General features: G+C 31.0%; 4 protein-coding genes across 4 annotated transcripts; 3 read left to right on the plus strand and 1 right to left on the minus strand.

Moving 5' to 3' along the window:
* Positions 1 to 3,248: 3,248 nt before the first annotated feature.
* Positions 3,249 to 7,384, plus strand: LOC110623080 (rho GTPase-activating protein 5). The gene is made up of 5 exons (XM_021767945.2): positions 3,249 to 4,118; positions 5,299 to 5,419; positions 5,630 to 5,749; positions 5,925 to 6,155; positions 6,545 to 7,384. The coding sequence occupies exons 1-5, from the start codon at positions 3,685 to 3,687 to the stop codon at positions 7,163 to 7,165; spliced, it is 1,527 nt and encodes a 508-aa protein (XP_021623637.1). The 5' UTR covers positions 3,249 to 3,684; the 3' UTR covers positions 7,166 to 7,384.
* Positions 7,385 to 9,348: 1,964 nt separating this feature from the next.
* On the minus strand, positions 9,349 to 10,394 carry LOC110622263. The gene is made up of 2 exons (XM_021766723.2): positions 9,940 to 10,394; positions 9,349 to 9,755 (listed from the first exon to the last, which is right to left on the minus strand). Exons 1-2 carry the CDS (start codon positions 10,294 to 10,296, stop codon positions 9,648 to 9,650), a joined length of 465 nt encoding a protein of 154 aa, XP_021622415.1. The 5' UTR covers positions 10,297 to 10,394; the 3' UTR covers positions 9,349 to 9,647.
* Positions 10,395 to 11,175: 781 nt separating this feature from the next.
* On the plus strand, positions 11,176 to 11,709 carry LOC110623176. Its single transcript, XM_021768107.1, has 2 exons — positions 11,176 to 11,310; positions 11,587 to 11,709. The coding sequence occupies exons 1-2, from the start codon at positions 11,176 to 11,178 to the stop codon at positions 11,707 to 11,709; spliced, it is 258 nt and encodes an 85-aa protein (XP_021623799.1).
* Positions 11,710 to 12,857: 1,148 nt separating this feature from the next.
* LOC110622408 (replication protein A 14 kDa subunit A) lies at positions 12,858 to 14,968 on the plus strand. Its single transcript, XM_021766899.2, has 3 exons — positions 12,858 to 13,014; positions 13,475 to 13,736; positions 14,391 to 14,968. The coding sequence occupies exons 2-3, from the start codon at positions 13,478 to 13,480 to the stop codon at positions 14,453 to 14,455; spliced, it is 324 nt and encodes a 107-aa protein (XP_021622591.1). The 5' UTR covers positions 12,858 to 13,014; positions 13,475 to 13,477; the 3' UTR covers positions 14,456 to 14,968.
* The last annotated feature ends 3,231 nt before the right edge of the window (positions 14,969 to 18,199 follow it).

The following is an 18,199-nucleotide window of genomic DNA, read 5'->3' on the forward strand; positions in this document are numbered from 1 at the left end:
TTTTTCTTTGAAAAAAATTATTTCCTTTTCTATTTCTCTCACTCTACAGAATCTAAATAAAGGGTGAAAATAAAATGAGAAAAACCTGAGTTTTCTGAAAAAATCTTCAATATAGATTCTAGCTCTAGGGTTTTATAATGTCTATGGATACCAAACCTTAACAACAGCCGCCTGCTCGAAATAGGATTTGAATTTGAAACAGTTCCTTACAACGGTATAATGCTGTGAGTGTTTCTTTTCCATTTCCGACATAGTCTTCCTTTCTTTGTTCTTTCACTTTATCTTTTTTTTTTTTTTTCAGTATTTTATCCATTGATTTTCTCAACCTTACTTTTGTGATATTCGATTATATCATTTTTCACAAATGTCTGCTTTTCGTTAATCTCGTGTTAAATGATGCAAAAGTAATTTGTCGGTGATGCTATAAAAATTATGTATTTTCTTTCGATTATCTCCCAATGGATACAAGATGCGATAGAGTTTAAGTCATTAAATACTATACTTTAATTAAAATTAAAATTTATAAATCATAATGACTAAACGTAAATTACTTATATTTTATTAAAAAAATAAAAAATAGTCTCATTAATTACTAATTATATTTTAATTTTTTTCGGTTATATTCTAAATTTCACTAAAAATATTCTAAATTTTTATAATATAATAAAGTTGTTCTCATACTATTAAAGAAAATTTACTCATTTTATGAAAGTTTATAACACAATAAATAATATTTAAAGGTAAAAACTTTACTGTTTATTTTTATATTATAAAAAAATTTATTAATTAATTTATTTACTTTAAAAAATATATAATTTAACAGTTAAATATTATAAAAAATTAATAAATTTTTAAAAATTAAAAATTAATTAATACGTTTTTTTATATTATAAAAATTAAATAATAATTTTTTTATTTTTTTAACATAACATATTAACTTTTATAATTTAAGTATTTGATAAATTATAATATATACATTAATTATATTAAATGAAGAAAAGTTATATATATATATATATATATATATATATATATATATTAAATTTAAATAGTTGGTTGATGTAAAACTTATTATATATAATATATACATTAATTATATAAATTGCATAATTATCTTATACTTTACCCTATTTGGCATACGAATTTAAATAATTTATTTAGTGTAATAGTCATAAATATTTATTTTGAATTTATTCACTTCTAGAATAAAAAATAAAAAATTATCTCCTATTTTATCTATCAATTATTATTTCCTCCATTAAATTTTTATTAAGTAAAATAATAATAATAATAATGTATAGGTGGTCCTCTCCTCTTCTCACACTGGTGTTACAACTGTCACAACCAGTTGGCTTTGCGTAAGACAACCTTTTCTTTTTCACATCAGTTTCCTAAGGTTACCTGTCATTCCACGTTTCATAATTTCCATCTAAGGACCTGTTTGGTTCCTCTCCTTTCCTTTTCAGGTTCAATTTACTTCAAATTACTGCATCCTCCTCCTCCTCAGAATTTCTCTATAAAATAATTTATTCCATAAAATAATAACGGTTAAATGTTAAAATATTAATGTTTAGATAGTACTCATTTTATGCTTTTTGGGTGAGCATTTTGATTGGTTGAATTTAAATAAATTAAAAATTAAAATTTTAGTATTTATGAAAATTAAATCAAATTGATTTTAGGTAAAAATTAAATTGAACTAAATCAATTTGATTCGGTTCAATTCAATTCGATTTGATTAATTTAAATTTTTAATAAATTTTTTATTTTTATATTTTATTTTTAATATTTTAAAATTTAATTAGAACATTTTAACTTTAATATAATATAATCTTTTTATATTATTAAAAATAATATACTATTATCACTAATAAATTTGATATTTTTAATTAAAATCAAATCGAATCAAAATAATTAAAATTTTTAAAATTAATAATTAAACTAGATCAAAATAAATAAAAAATTAAATAAAAATTTTAAATTAATTCAATCCATCAATTTTTTTTATTTAAATTCACCCTATTTTTATTTGATTTTGTTTGACGTTTTCTTTAATTTATAATTTTTTTATTAACGATTTTCATTTGTTTTTTATGTAACAAAAACTATACCTTTTTATATATACATTTTTTAATTTATAACTTAATATATTGACTAAAAATATTTTATTTTATTTACCTAAATATTTGAGAATATGGCAATTACCTATTCTCTCATCAAAATTAAGAAACTCACAATAATTAAAAATATTTTTTTATTTAAAATTTTATTTTTAAAAAATAAATATTATACATGATTTTATAAAAATTAATTTTAATTATTTTTTAAATAAATTGTTTAAAATGAAAATCTATATGCTAATTTTATTTTTAAATATAATAAACTTATTCCCTTTCATATTTAAATAATTACCTAATATTAATTAAATTACCAAATATTTTAATTAATAAAATAAATTTAATTAAACAAGGACTTGCCTTAAATTAGCTATTATGGCCTCAAAAATTAATTTTTGATATAAACGGTATAGAATTAATTAAATTGAATATATAAATTTATATAAGACTATTTTATTAAATATTTGTTAATCTCTAAATACTTTTATTATTAACATCTCAGTCTTTTTATTTTTAGAAATTTATTAAAATATCTTTATTTTTTATTTTTATGAATAAAATAATTATTTAGTATATTTATAAATATTTTTATTATTAATAAGTCAATTTTTTATTTTCAAAAATTTATTAAATATTTTTATTTTTTATTTTTATTAATAAAATAATTATTTCGTATATTTATATAGTTAAAAATATAATAAAAAATTAAAATTTTTTTTATTTTTAAAAATATAGAATTGATTTATTAATAATAGCGGTATCGATTAAATAAAGAATTTTATTTAAGAATAAAATTAAATTTTAAAAATTTTTTTATTTTTTATTTAGTTTTATGTGAAAGGAGAATAAAATAATTATTTTGAAAAAATAGGAATATTTTAATAAATTTTTAAAAATATAAAAATTAATTAATTAATAATAAAAATATTTAGGAATTAAATGATAATATTTATTTTTAAAAATTGTAACGGACTTTGTAGACGGGAAAGAGTAATTATGAAGTTGTTGCGAACAGTGCAAACACGCCCCAAAACTCTGTTGCAGTCCTTTTAAAAAAATAAATAAATAAATAAAACTACAGGGATCAATGTTGAAGTTTAAGCTTTGATTAAGAGATCTAAAAAGGTAACAGAAGTATATTCAGATTGCTTATACAACGGAATGGGTGAGGTATGAAGATTGGCCTACTTTCTCTCTCTACTCTACCCATCCCCATGTCTCATTTTCTCTCTCTAAAAGCTTTACTTTCTCCCCCAACACATTTCTCTGTTTGCTTCTTGAAGCCTCAATACCTAAGCCAGCCAAGATAGAAACGAGCCAAGAAAACAAAGAAAGAAAGAATAAATACAAAAAAGAAAGAAATCAAGAGTGATGATAGTCACGTCCTACCATACCCACAAAGCCCTTCCTTCAATCCAACTCTACATGCCCACAAAGAAATCTTCTTCTTTCTTTCTCTAATCACAATCCCAAATTTAAAAAAAAAATCCCCAAAAAGAGAAAGGAAAATCATTTCTTGATTTCAATTCTTTGATACGAAAGTTTTCTTTTTTTCCCAAAACCAAACATGACTGAAGTACTCCAATCATCCCCATCTCACTTCCCTTCTCCTTCAAGCTCTTCTTCCACACCATGTGTCAACAATGATATCTCACACCAACAACTTCAACGTAGCCCCACTAGAGCCCAAGGAATAGACCCAGAACAAGTACAAGAGGAGGAACAGGAGCAGGAGCTTGATGAGAGTTCCATTGAGAGGAAAATAAGGGAGAGAGCAGGGGATCAGCTGTCACTTCTTGAACTTTTGGTGGCTGCTTTTAGGAGGTCTGTTGTTGGGTGTAGTGTTACTGTTGCTGGAGGTAAGGAGCTTTGCAACATGGAGATTGGGTTGCCCACAAATGTCAGGCATGTTGCCCATGTCACTTTTGATAGGTTCAATGGATTTCTTGGCTTGCCTGTTGAGTTTGAGCCTGAGGTCCCAAGGAGAGCTCCTAGTGCAAGGTCAGTTTTTTTGGAAGGGAACTTTCTTTTTGCTTTCCTTTTTGGGACATTTTGAGATTTCTATTTGCAGTTTCTGTGGTGATTTGATTACTTTCTATGTTTGTTGAGATTTATGGTTTAGTCCCTCTCTTTCTTGAATTGCTCATATCAATCTTCATTTCATTCTGTCTTGAATCGTTTAGGAATGGGTTGAGATCACAAAATTAATCTAAAATTTCACTTTTGCATTCCCAATTGTTATCAAAATTACCAATTTCTGAATTTCTTATTAAAATTGCACCAATCTTTCCAACACCCCTTAAATTCTCAAAGTTTCTAGTTCTGGCAATTCCTTAATATCTTCATAAGATATTAGATGAAACTCAACTGTATTACCTTCTTCTAATAAACAGTGTCTTGATATTTTTTTTGGATTTTTTTTTTCTCTTACTGATTTGCTTAATGCCATAGAGCCAAATCTTGAGTTGCAGCTGGATTATCATTATTTGATTATGTGATGGTTAAGTTGGTAAAATCTGTTGGAATTCATATCTGAAATTTTGTTTAAGGCACCTTTTGGAGATCAAATATTGTCTTTCCTTGTAAACATTTTGCTATCATCTAAAATTGCCCACTTTCTCCCCATATCTTTTGGCCAGCTCATGCATGATCTCTTCTATCTGCTCTTGAAATTTGATTCCTGCTCACAACAAGAAGGTATTCTGATAATGATAAGCTGTGGCTTCTTGATAACACCATGTGTCCATAGCATTTAATTGTCCTTGTTTCTCACACATTCTTACTTATGAGTCACCTATAGATGTTCAAGATGCTGTGGCTTATGTACATAGGTGTCCGAGTAACTTGTGCATTTCATGATGATAAATGAATGCTCTATCCCCCCCCACCCTCCATCTCCTACATCGGCCTTTAATAGACGTAACTCTGTGTCTCTGTTTATTAGTTGTCGACTCATTTTGATTTTACTTTCTCACTCTAATGTCACAAGTAACTCATAGTAATGTATGTGTAATATATAATCTGTACATTTGAACTTATATCTATGTATTGTTATAGAAAGGTTACGATTTATTTCTATGTCTTTACAACTATTCTGGAGTAGAGATTGCTTCTTCTGTCTGATAGTGTACAAGAATCCAAGTTAATGTTTTAGCATTGACTGATTGTATTTCATCTGTAGTGCAACTGTTTTTGGGGTTTCAACCGAGTCCATGCAGCTTTCATATGACTCAAGAGGAAATAGTGTTCCCACAATACTCTTGATGATGCAAAGACAACTGTATGCTGAAGGAGGTTTGCAGGTATTTTTATCTCTGTGTTTTCCAGCTGAAATTATACAACCGAGTAGCTCCTAGGTGCACCGTATAATATCATTCAGTTGTAGTAGAAGTTCATCTGTGTGCATTTTATAACTAGGTCACTAATCTGTCCTGGATAACGAGGAAGCTGGTTTAAAGATTTTATAACTATCCAAATTTAACCGGCATTCAATTTTAAATTTAATTGTACAGGCAGAAGGAATTTTCAGAATTAATGCGGAGAACAGCCAGGAGGAGTATGTTAGAGAACAATTAAACAGGGGAGTGGTCCCAGAGGGCATTGATGTGCATTGCTTAGCAGGTCTAATAAAGGTAAATACTGTTTTCTGATCATGTCCCAATTAAACCATTGAAGATCATGTTTTTTTCTGGCTGCAAGGTCCGCTCCTTGCCCTTTTAGATGAGTTCCTCTGAACTCTATTTTAACAATTCTACCTGGTTGCACGTGATAATTTGCATGAATTTTCTATTTTTATAAATTATGTAGGCTTGGTTCAGAGAACTTCCAACCGGTGTCTTGGACTCTCTTTCGCAAGAGCAGGTAATGCAATCTCAGTCAGAGGAAGAATGTGTTCAGCTAGCAAGGCTCCTTCCTCCAACAGAGGCTGCTCTGCTGGATTGGGCAATAAACCTAATGGCTGATGTTGCCCAACTGGAACATCTAAACAAGATGAATGCACGTAACATTGCCATGGTTTTTGCACCAAACATGACTCAAGTGAGTAAATGTCATATATTGCCAAGTTTTTGAACTGGAAATATTGTATCCGATTAACTGCATTGTGATGATTTATTGTTATCCTAACCTCGGTAAGACTTGTGTTAAAACTTGATAAAAGTATGTGTTCAACATCTTTCTGAAGGATTATCTCTAGCTAGAAAAATGATCAGGATTTCTTAATAAGCCGTAAAGGAGGTTAAGCAGCTTGGAGGCGTACCCATTTTCTTTTTTCCTATGTGATTTACTGTCAAAATTCTTTCATTCAAACTTACATCAAAATATTGAATTTCTTCTAATCCATTTATCAGGTAGTCTCCGTAAAATACAGTTTTAATCAATATATTGTGAATTAACTGTCTTTTAACCTTCTTCCCCTTTATTTGCAGATGTCAGATCCATTAACTGCGTTGATGTATGCTGTCCAAGTGATGAACTTCCTCAAGACTCTTATTGTAAGAACACTTCGAGACAGAGAAGAATGTGTTATAGAATCAGCTCCTGGTTCTCGCCTTGAGCCTTCTGATGAAAATGGGCACCAAAGCTCTTCTCAACCATCTTTTACGGAGGCAAATGAGGAGGCCAGTGAAGGGAATGAAAGGGAAAAAGTATTTGTTTCTGAAGAACCTGTCATTGGGAGCCCTACTCAAAACAGTGAAGATGATTCTACAACTGAAAGAGAATGTCAAATATTCCTGACTTTTATTGAGAACATTCCTGGAGTACATCGTACGTTGGTCGATACTTGTCCTTGCGAAGTTGTATCTCAACTAAATGCATTAACAAATAAAAGCCTAGACAGTGGCTTTACAAGTAAGAGCGGAGAAGTCCAAATAAGAACTTCTAAGAACAGAAATAGCCAATCAAGTAATTCAAATCTCAAAAAGGGATCAAAAAGGGTGAGTGAGCAGGCAGTGATTCGAGCACCAGGATCCGTAGAGAAGAGCAAAGGAGTTAGTCTGGTAGGTTGTATAAATCCTAGAACAGAGCTGGTCGAAGCTTGGCGGTGAATGTTACATTGTGCAGTGCTGGGGAGTGTATTGCCAATTGATGAAACAAGTTGGCATTAGCGAGTTGTGTTTTTCTTCTGGAAAATGTCTTGTATGATTTCTGTGTTTTATGTATGTTTCCTGGTGTTCATTAACCGCGAGCTGCTTCTTCATGTTTAATGTCGTTAACCTGTTCTAACATCATCTTCTTCTTCATAGTACAGCATCTAATCTTTTTAACTCCTTGTTACACTTTCTTGAATTTCCAGCTTTGGAACTGCTGTTGCTGTAGCTCAGTAGCTGTATAGTGTTTTTAAGGAGCTGTGTATAACTTTGGCTTGTAATTTGAAGAGTAGAGTTATCCTTGCCTTAGGTGGCTATAAATAGTGTGTTCTTGGTGTTGGTGGCAGGAGATTGGAGAAAACTATATCCACGGAGAATTTTTTTCGAAGAGTAGAGTTATCCATTTGATTTAATGTTAATTTTAACAGGTTTCAGTTTAGTTTTTTTTATTTCTAATTAAATATTTTGATTTTTTATTCTTAATACAAAAATGAATTTTTTAGTGAAACAAGTTTGTCTCTGATAAAGATGGCTTCTTTATCACATCCATCACTTCATTGTGATTGCTCCCGAAGCTCCCTTCTCCGTTAACTGTTGAAAATTAAAACGGCAATATGATTTTGTAAGGTTGGTGCCAACCACTTCTTCATAACAACATTTCACACAGTTCCTCTGATAGTTTGTGGACCAACCACAAAATTCACAAATCTACAATTCGGCATTTGGACTAATTTACAGTATATTTTTTTGCTGATGGCGGTGCCTTAGCGAGACGGTAATAAGCTGATTTGATTTGAAAGTGTAGATTGGTATCAATGTGATGATCCCAGCCGCGGTACATGCAATCATGATCCCAACGGACCTTATTACTTTTATGTTATGTTATCAGAAGCAAGGTTCAAGTTTGCTGACCAACTCTACAAACAAGTGACTATCTCCACATATCCTAATATTCTTCATCGCAACAACCTCTGACCTTTCTCCAGTGTTCATTCAGAAGCCCAAATGCAGTTGTCGTTCATCACTTGTTTCTTGACCATTGTTGTTAAATCCATCAAGTCCTTTACCCAAATTTTCTAACTCGTCCAACACTCTTGTTTCCTCAGTTTGAGGAAGATTTTTATCTCCAGAAAAGAAGAGGTGAACTCTCCCACTAAATTCAACATATCTACAGTCTGGGTCCTGTTTGAGATTCCACTTCTTCATCATCATTCAAATCTCATCTAAATTCCCAGCCTCAAAGTATATAGCAGATATATAAAAACCAATATATTCGCAGGTTCATGCTCAATGACCCGTTCAAAAGAATACACTTTTAAGGATTTTTCAAGCAACTAAAATTTCTACCTAAACCATACCATCAAGTTTTACTGGTGCTTTAAACATATAGTCAGCAAGTAGCAGCGACTGTAAATCAGTGAAACAAAATGCAACCGTTCATTGCCCAAAAGAAAATCTTGGGTGATGATGCACTTAAACACCACACATCTATTTCCATCTCTACTTTCTACCATACAAAAACCACATGATGAAAAAGAAGTCATGATAAAAAAGCCATTCTGGTTGATTTGATGAATAATAATAATAATATGCTTTTCTTGCACAGCATGTTTGTTAAATTAAATTACAGTCTCCAGTTCGTTCATCAATCCCTTCTTGTTTGACTGTTCTCTATATCTCTAAAACCTGATGTTTAAGGAACCATTATCAACAAAAGTTTTAACTCAATTGAATGGCTAAACTTATTAAAAAAAAAAAAAAACAGAGCAAGATTATGAGTATTGGTAATTAAAGGCTGCACTTCACGTCTTTCATAGGCAGAGTAGTAAGGAATCAACATGTAGAGTTGATAGCAATAGATAGGATATCTAGAATATTTGAATATGGACAAAAGATGAAGTGAAAAGAAAATCAAAATGCAGAATGCATCCACAGGAGAGAAGTTGAATCAAAGCGAAAATAAACAGTGATACGTGTATTCCTTTCTATATAACTACAGATAGATATTACAATTTAGCCGTTTATTTTTTATTTGAGAAGGAGCAACTTTTAGTTGCAGTGTGTCAATTTCTCAACGGACCAGAGTAAACAAAAAATTGTGAGCAGTTTAAAAAAAAATCAAATTGAACATACAGAAGGGATGACCAACGACATCATGTATAAAAATTCAGAGCAAAAGTAACAAGAGGTACCACATGTCCAACACGATAACTATCTAAGAAACAAGAATACTGAGCACATATAACCCACATACGTGCAAATAGGAATAAAAATCTGATTGTATTGGTTCCCAAATATAGCAGAACTTGAACACACCTCTTGAATTTGTCCCAGGCCCACGAGATACCTTCGATGAGAAGATGGCTACAAGGCCTCTCCTCGATGAATAAAAAGGACATTTCTCCTTCCATACAAGTTATGATTTAACATCACATAAATTTCACATGCTCCAATGAAGAATTCTAACACTAATTTGAGCTTCGGAGATATCACGCCGGACACGTCGATTCTCCTTTGTTTGCTTGTTTGCAGCTTCATCACTTGAATGCTAATTAGGAAACAATTTTATCAGTATCACGTAAGAAATCTGACAGCATTAATAAAACCTAACGCTATTAATTTATCCTTCGAAACCACACCAATTGTTCGACGAAAAGTCCAAATGAAAAAAAAAAATACAAATCAAAGACCAGTATAAAAATGTTAAGAGGAAAAGGAACGGTTACACTAACCTTGGCAGCAGGAACAGGCTGTTGCAGCTCCTCCTCCGGAATAATAACAGGCCATTCATGTCCAGCTTGACGGAACCTTTGCTCAGTCTCGAGGAGCTGACTCTTCTCCGAAATCAAGTTCCTTAAGGTCTGAACAGAAACAGTAGTGCCGTCAAAAACCTCCTCGACTCCGTTGACAAAAGTGACGCCGATTTTTGGCGGGATATCGTCGACTCGGCGCTTTACCAAAATCTGGCAAGCGGGGTTCGATTCCTTGGCCTTGCGGGTGTTGCATTGAGCTAAGAATTCCATACAAGAGCCTATACGAGGGTCTCGCGCATTGAATTCAAACCGCACCTTCGATAGAAACTTGAGCATCTTCTTGGTCTCGGCTGCTCACCTATTGTGTTTGGTTAATAAACCATACTCTGGCGGAGTTGTGCTCTATTATGGTATCAGTGAACCGCTGTGTGCGAGCCTGTTTACTCTCTATAGTCCTCTTTGGACTCTATATGGGCCCTTTTTACCCTTCTTCAGGGCTTCTCTCCGGTCGCAGCAGCCCCATTAAGAGCCTATTTTGTAAAGTGCGTTTTCTAAAAAATACACTGTTTTAAATATTTTTTAAAAAATAATTTTAAAAAATCTATTAACTAAATTATATTAAAAATAATTTTAAATTATTTTTTAACATAAGGGTTATTCTCAACTCAATTGTATTAACATGAATGCATTAAGACAGAGAATTTTGCCAGACAAAGTTTATTAATTTTCGTAAGTCGTTCAGGAATTCAACTGTGTTATTGACAAACAAAAACTATGTGGTCTGTCTAATGGAACCTAATAATTTGTTTCTTCAACACAATATAATTAAGTTTAAGACAATTTTATGGGCCTTGTAGAGCCGAGCCAGTTTCTGTGGCTCCCAACAATGCTCGATCATTTCGTGATTGTATTTTCGATTTTGACAAATTTCTAGGAAAATCTCCGACAGATTTTTCGGGCAATTCTAAACAGAAATTAGAGGAAGTTGAGACTTATGACCCGATAAAACAATAACAACCTCTATGCATTAGGACATGACACTTGTTAGGAAAAAAAGTTATTTAAAATCCAAGATTTGAGGGTCTATTTTTTCTTTTTTTGTCTTTCTAGATCATCTTATCTTGAACAAATAAAGAAATAAAGAATAAAGAGAAAAAAAAAAAAAAAAAAAAAAAAACAGAAACATAGAAACGTTGGTAGCTTGTTTAAAGAAAAATGGCAGCAGACGCAGCTTCAGAAACCTCAAAGTTTCCTGCCGCTGATGTTGAAAAAGAATTACATCCTGGCCACAACGAGAAGTTAGAAGTTGATGGTGTGTCATCTGGCATTGTTACCTCAAGGGACCTCATGGTAATTTTGGATCTTGATTCAACCTTGTATAAATACATGTAAAATTCTTTTTTTTACAATCGACTTAAACTGAAATTTTAATATAAAATCTCTCCACTCTTAAAACGATCGTCAAAAATAAAAATGAAAAAAAAAACTCATTTTTTAATTAATTATTTTTTAATTTTTACATAGTTGAGATTTTACAGTTTTATTTTGTCGATCAGTGGAGATATATAATATAATATATAATTTTTAATTTTCATTTTGTAGGAAGAAGAAAAGGCTACAAAAAAGAAAAAGGAAATGGGAAGGAGGGATCCCATGCAGACACTCAAGACAACCATCATAGTTTCAGCAGCTATTGTTGCTGTGGCTGGGGCTGTATTTGCCATTACCAGAAAATTGAGAGAGAAGTGATGTTTTTTCAATCTACCCAATTTTTTAAAAATTTTATTTTCATGATATATTTCATTATTATTTTTTATTTTATTTTTTAAATATAAGCTCTTAGTCATTCATCATTTCCACTTATTTATTGTTGTGGAAATAGTTAAGGTTGGTATTTTTTCCACTTGCCACCTTTGTTAAATCTAATTTAAATACCATGTTATAATAATAATAATAATGAAACAGAGCAATTTATTTTTAATTGTGATTAGTCATGTATTTTGCTATATTAGCGATTAGAATATAAAAAATTAAATTTAAAAAATGAGTGTTCAATGTTATAATTAAAGCTAAATTCATATTGAAATGCAAAAAGAGACATCATCTAATCATCACTCCAAGTATTAAAAGTGGTAAAAGGGTCTGAAACTAGAGGAACAACCAAGTCAATTGATATTCAGGGGCATAGGGAAGGTACAGCAAGGGGCACGTGCCGTACCGACGATCGGAAAATACTTTTAAAGAGGATGAAGGTGCCGCAGCGGCACAACCGGTGGTGCTGCAGCGGTGTAGCCGGTGCCCTCCACCACTGTGCTCTCGATCATACTCACGCATCTTGAAAGTGAGCTTTTTGAACATGCCTCCAATTGTCATTTTAATTAACTTTCACTAATTTTATTTTAAATTATTTTCTAATAAATGCAGATATTCATAATATTATTAATTATGCTGTTTTTTTGGATTTATTTATAAAAATATTTTGATAGGCTATTATGGATTCATAATAAAACTTTTTAAAAAATTATTACTTAATTTTTATAATTGAGTAAAATTTATTAGTTAATTTATCGATTTTAAAAAATATATTAGAATTTTTTTAATATTTAAAAAAATTTATTGATTAATTTTTTAATTAAATTTATTATTTAATAATTATAATTTTTTTAAAAATTATTAATTGATTTCTATGATTTTAAAAAATTTATTAATTAATATATAAAATTTTAAAAAATTTATTCATTACTTTTTTTATATTAAAATATTTTAATTTTTTTTATAATATTTAACTGTTAAAATGAATAAAAATATTAATCCCATCTTAATCCATTTTTCAAAACTTTGAAAAATAATAAGTGAATTTCACCGCGCTAAATATTAATTTTCCCTAAAATTTATTCATTCTCCCGCATTTATTTTAGTGCCTTCCTGGTTTGATTTCTGATTGTCGATAAAAACACTGAAAAGAACTCGCGCGCTCCTCTTATTGTCTTCTTCTTTATCGCTCAGTCGCCGACTCGGTGTCCTTTCTGGAGGAAGCTTTTCTGCACAATCAAGGTTAGACTCCGGCCCCTAACTTTCAATATTAATAATCGTTGTTTGGTTTCCGAGAGAACATATGAACCCGAAGTTTCGTGTTTAAAGTTGCAAATTAAGCCCTATCACGAGTTTCCTTTCCGATCGATTTCTTTTCGCTTTTGATCTTTTCGTGTAGTGAACGAATGGCTGAAATTTCATATGTTTTATATCATTTTCTTGGATTTCATTTAGGCGAGAGTTCGATACAAAAACCGTAATCTAACTGTTTGATGTTATGCGTTAGTGAGGGGCTAGCTTAATTCTAAAAGGCCTAGTTTGTGGATGTGATTCATGAAATATTGAAATTCAATCAGGAGCCCACTCATAGCGTTTATGACTTCGAAACTTCTTTGGTGGAGTTGAATCTTACATAGGCTCAGAAAATTGAGGTTTGATTTACTGTGTTACTGTAAAAACCTTACATAAGATCACCGTTCAGGATATGGATACGTCGAAACCTGCAATTTTTGTCAATGGAGGGCTGTTGCCCATGCATGTGCGGAAGAGGGTCCGAACTGTTATTCAAGTTCTTGGATCTGATCGTGGAACTGTCATTGGGAAATCAACAGATGACCACCAGCTTACTGTTAAAGGCTCCCCACCATCTGTTCCTCTTACAAATTTCGTTGAGGTTATTGGCATTGCTGACAGTGAAAAATCTATCCAAGCTGAAATATGGACCAACTTCGGCGACACTTTTGGTAAGACCTTTTTCTCTGCACCAGATTATCTTCCTAATGTTGCTTTGGGCCAAGTGGCCTATCTCCTGCATTGCTTTTAAAAGAAATGCTTTCTGTTGCCTGTTCCTTTTGAGTTGTTCAGGTGTTCAATGCAAATGATATTTATGTATACAAGTCTGTAGCATGGATAAATATGCAAACATCACTCTAGTAACTTCTGATTGCTATTGTACTGCACACTGAACGTTGTAGTTGTACAACTACTGACATGCAGATAACTTATAGAAGCTAACTATAAAGCCAGAAGATAACCATACAAGTACTTGTATGCCTTGGTAAAAAAACCTAATTGCAATCAAACAACATCTTGTTTGCTGATTTTTTTATTTAATTTTAATGGTCTATTTTCCATTTACAATCAAATGTCACAGCTAGCCAGCAAATTGAATTTTAATGCCTCTGGTGCGCATGCTGTGTGTTGAAGCTGGAAATTAACAAGGCACTAAGGTTATGTCTGGGTTGTTTGGTTGATCTAATTTTGAAGTATTCTTGGCGGTTATGCTTGTGATATGTTTTGGGGTTGAAATTCTTTTCAGTTCTTTGGGTCTATTTTCTCATGTTTTTAGTTGATATAAGCCATCTGTATCTTCTAATAGTCTATTCTTATTTTCGCAGATACATATTCCTACAATCAGCTTTGTCAGCTTGCAAATGGTGAATATCAGCTCTTGTTCCTCTGAGATTACTTGTCTTTACAAGTATCTATGCTCTGGGGTGCTTTTGGGTCTTGATGTAACTAGATGGTCGATGATGATAAATTTGGCCAGTTTTGTAGCTTTCATTACAATTTTGGATATTTCTTGAACCAATGTTTTGGTCTTTTGAGTAAATAATAAGTTTAGGTTCAGACAAAAACTAAACTTTAGGTTGAGTTGTACTTGTGAAAAACACATCACCAAAATCATTTGCACCAATGCTTTCTCATGCCACTCAAGCCACATCTTTGAAATCATCTCCTTCTTGAGCAATGAGGTGATCATCCTGCTCAGGTGAATCAGCAACAACCAATCAATACATATATTCCTTTTCTTCTGGTCTTGCTGGAAGAGAACGTCTATTGCTGTAGGGGTGATTGATGGGTGTCAGTGAACTTCTAATATTAAGATAGAGGATGTATCCACCATATTTGATTGATTAAAAGGAGGCTTCCGCATTCTGGGAATTGAAGTGTTTTATGGTGTATTCTTTATAGATGGCATTTGAGTCCAGTGTTATGCACGATTTTTAAGGGTTCGGAGCTAAACTGAAAAATCATATCAAAACGTAAAGAAAAAAATAGATATTATAAGAATTGAATTTTATCAAATTAAATTATTTAGTTAATTGTTTATAATTTTTTATTAAGCTGAATTGAAATCGTATTGAAATTTTATAAGAAAAATTAATTTTATAAATAGATTTTTATTAGTTTTAGTGATGTTATGATTTTATTATATTGATTGAATAATGTGCTTTATATTTTATATAATTTTATAAATTATATTATTAAAATTATATAATTAAATTTAAATAATTTTAATTTTAATTTTATAAGTTATTTAATAATATATATATAATAAAAAATTATAAATAAATAAAGATATAAATAAAATAATTATTTATGATTTATTTGAGATCGAATAAAAGTTTAATTCGTTATGTGTTTGTCTATATATACTTTTTTTAATTATTTTTATATTTAATATTTTTTAACTAGTTTGAGAAATTAAAGTGTTCATAAAATTTATACACGACTCTTTTGAACTATTAAATAGTTATTAAAGATTTCAAACAATGAGTTAAATAATTTAATTAGTTAAGTATAATTTATTCTATCCAAAAATATTATATATATATATATATATATATATTGATAATGGTCGGGTCTCGTTCCTTTTTGGATTGAGTTAGGACTCACGAAAGTAGGACTAGTTCAGAGTTTGAAACGCACCTAAGTAGGGCCTAGGACCTACAAGAAGGAAACTGACTCTGTGATGGGACATGAGGAGGGGCAGTAGGCCCAGTCTTTTCACAGCCCCACTCGCACGTGCATTGAGGAAATTAAATGGCCGTCTGACATAGATAAGGAAACTGACACTACTGTACGTATGGATCTGTATGTATGGACCGTATGTATAGGTCTACCCGACAGAAAAGTATGTCACTGTAGCAGGAAGACCGTTAAGTATCACTGATAAGCAAAAAAAAAAATAAAAGGAAAGAGGGATCTGTCTCATAAATTAACTTTAAAAAACTATCATAAAATCCTATTTCTCTGAATTTCGAGATCCGTCTCATGGATTAACCCTAAAAAACCATCATAAAACCCTATTTCTCTAAATATGGGATCATCAAAATATATATATGTTGAACCTAAATGTTCTAATCCTTGTTTTGATGATTAATAAACAATTGGTATGCTACTAATTATCTTCAAAAGTGTTTATGTTGAGCTTGTAGGTCCCTTGCTAACAAGAACGAAATTGCTTCAATCTCAAAAGGAAAAAATGCATATTTTGGAAGCATACCACAAGAAATGGATCATAAAGTAATTTCTTGTTTATATTTTGTCAAGTTATTCATTGTGAATTTCAATTAATTAGGTGTGATGGCTCAAGGTTTCTTTCATTTCTAAAAGTTTTTTAGATATGGCCATTTCTTTAAATACTTGACTTTCGGGGACTAAAATGATATTTTTCAAAAGAAGTGATTTTGAAATTATTCTTTATCAAAATCAAATATCTAAAAATATGGGTTATAAAAATTCAAACGGATTGAAAAATTGATTTTTATAGCCTAATTTATGATTTTTCAAAGAATTTAATGAAATATTTTTTTGCCCCCTAAAGCCAACTTTCGGCTTCCGAAAGTCAGGGACAGAGACGAAAGTCCCACATGTTCGGCCGCCGAACATTGACTTTCGGCCGCCGAAAGTGTGTTTTCAGCCTGCCCCCTAAAGTGCATCCTTCGGCTTCCGAAAGTGAGGAACAGAGACGAAAGTCCTGTATGTTCGGCCGCCGAACATTGGCTTTCGGCCGCCGAAGGTGGTTTGCTTCCTAAGCAAAATGTTTGGCTTCCGAAAGTGAAGGACAGAGGCAAAAGTCACCTATGTTCGGCCGCCGAACATTACCTTCGGCCATCGAAAGTATGCTTTTAAGTCTGCCTCCGAAGCCTAATGTTCGGCTTCCGAAAGAGAGGGACAGAGACGAAAGTCCCACAAGTTCGGCCGCCGAACTATGACTTTAGGCCGCCGAAAGTCCTTTTTTAAAGAGTGATGTTCTTCACCTAAATTGGTTCGGCCGCCGAACTTTAGCTTAGGCCGCCGAACCTGAATTTTTCTGAGAAAGATATAACGGTTATTTCTGAACATAAACGACTCTATTTGCATTTAATGCACCCCCAACGGCCATATTTATGACTGAACTATAAATACAATGAGTTTTTGATATGAAAAGGTTACAACAACCATCTAAGCAAATATTTATTGAGATTACAGCATTTTTCATTATCTCTCTCTCAAAACCTTGAGCCAAAGTATTAATTTCTTGAAAGCTTGTTTTGAGTTGTAATTTGTTGGCTTTTCAGAGTGAGTAAAGGTTGTTGAGAGATTCTGTTGTTGTGAGTGTGGCATTGAGCAAAGAATTGCTCTTGAGTGAAAAAGAGATTTGTAAAGAGCAAAGACTTGCTCTAAGATTGTAAGGGTTTTAATCTTCACCCAAAGAAGATTTGATAGTGGAGTTGAACTCTCAAGGTGGACTTTGAGGAGAGGACGTAGGCTTGAGATAGCTGAACCTCTATAAATTCTTGTGTTGATTATTTTCTTCCTCGTTGCCTCCTAATTTGTTCTTTTGCCTTAAATTTTTTATAAACCCAATTCACCCCGGGTTGCTTCAAGGGACAATAAAATATATATATATATATATATTATTTCAGACATATATAGTAATTATTTTAATTTTTAATTATATAAGTGAATCAAATATTAATAATATAATATATCTTTATATATATTAATTACATCATGTATTTTTAATCAAAATTATTTAATTAATAACTATATAAAAAAATAATATAATATTTTTATTAAGAATAGTGTATAATATATATTAATATTAAATCTTAGTTAATAAAATTAAAATTTTCAGTTTATCATGATTAAATTTAAAAATAAATAAATTATAATATAATTTTTAAAATTTTATTTAATTAAGTAAAATAATATTTAAAATAAACATTTTTATTTCAACCATGTTCTTTGTAAATCATAAATTTTCCTCTCATTATATGTATATATTTACAAAATTAATAAAATAAAACAAAAACATATGATATTTCTATTTTATTTTAATTACATGTTGATATTAAAAGAGTTGGTCAAATAAGAATAAAATGCACATGATTTACCATAGTATTGAGTATAACTATTTAGTAAAATATATTTTCAG

The sequence above is a fragment of the Manihot esculenta genome, chromosome 9 (genome assembly GCF_001659605.2).
Source record: "Manihot esculenta cultivar AM560-2 chromosome 9, M.esculenta_v8, whole genome shotgun sequence".
In the NCBI taxonomy this organism is placed as follows: domain Eukaryota; kingdom Viridiplantae; phylum Streptophyta; class Magnoliopsida; order Malpighiales; family Euphorbiaceae; genus Manihot; species Manihot esculenta.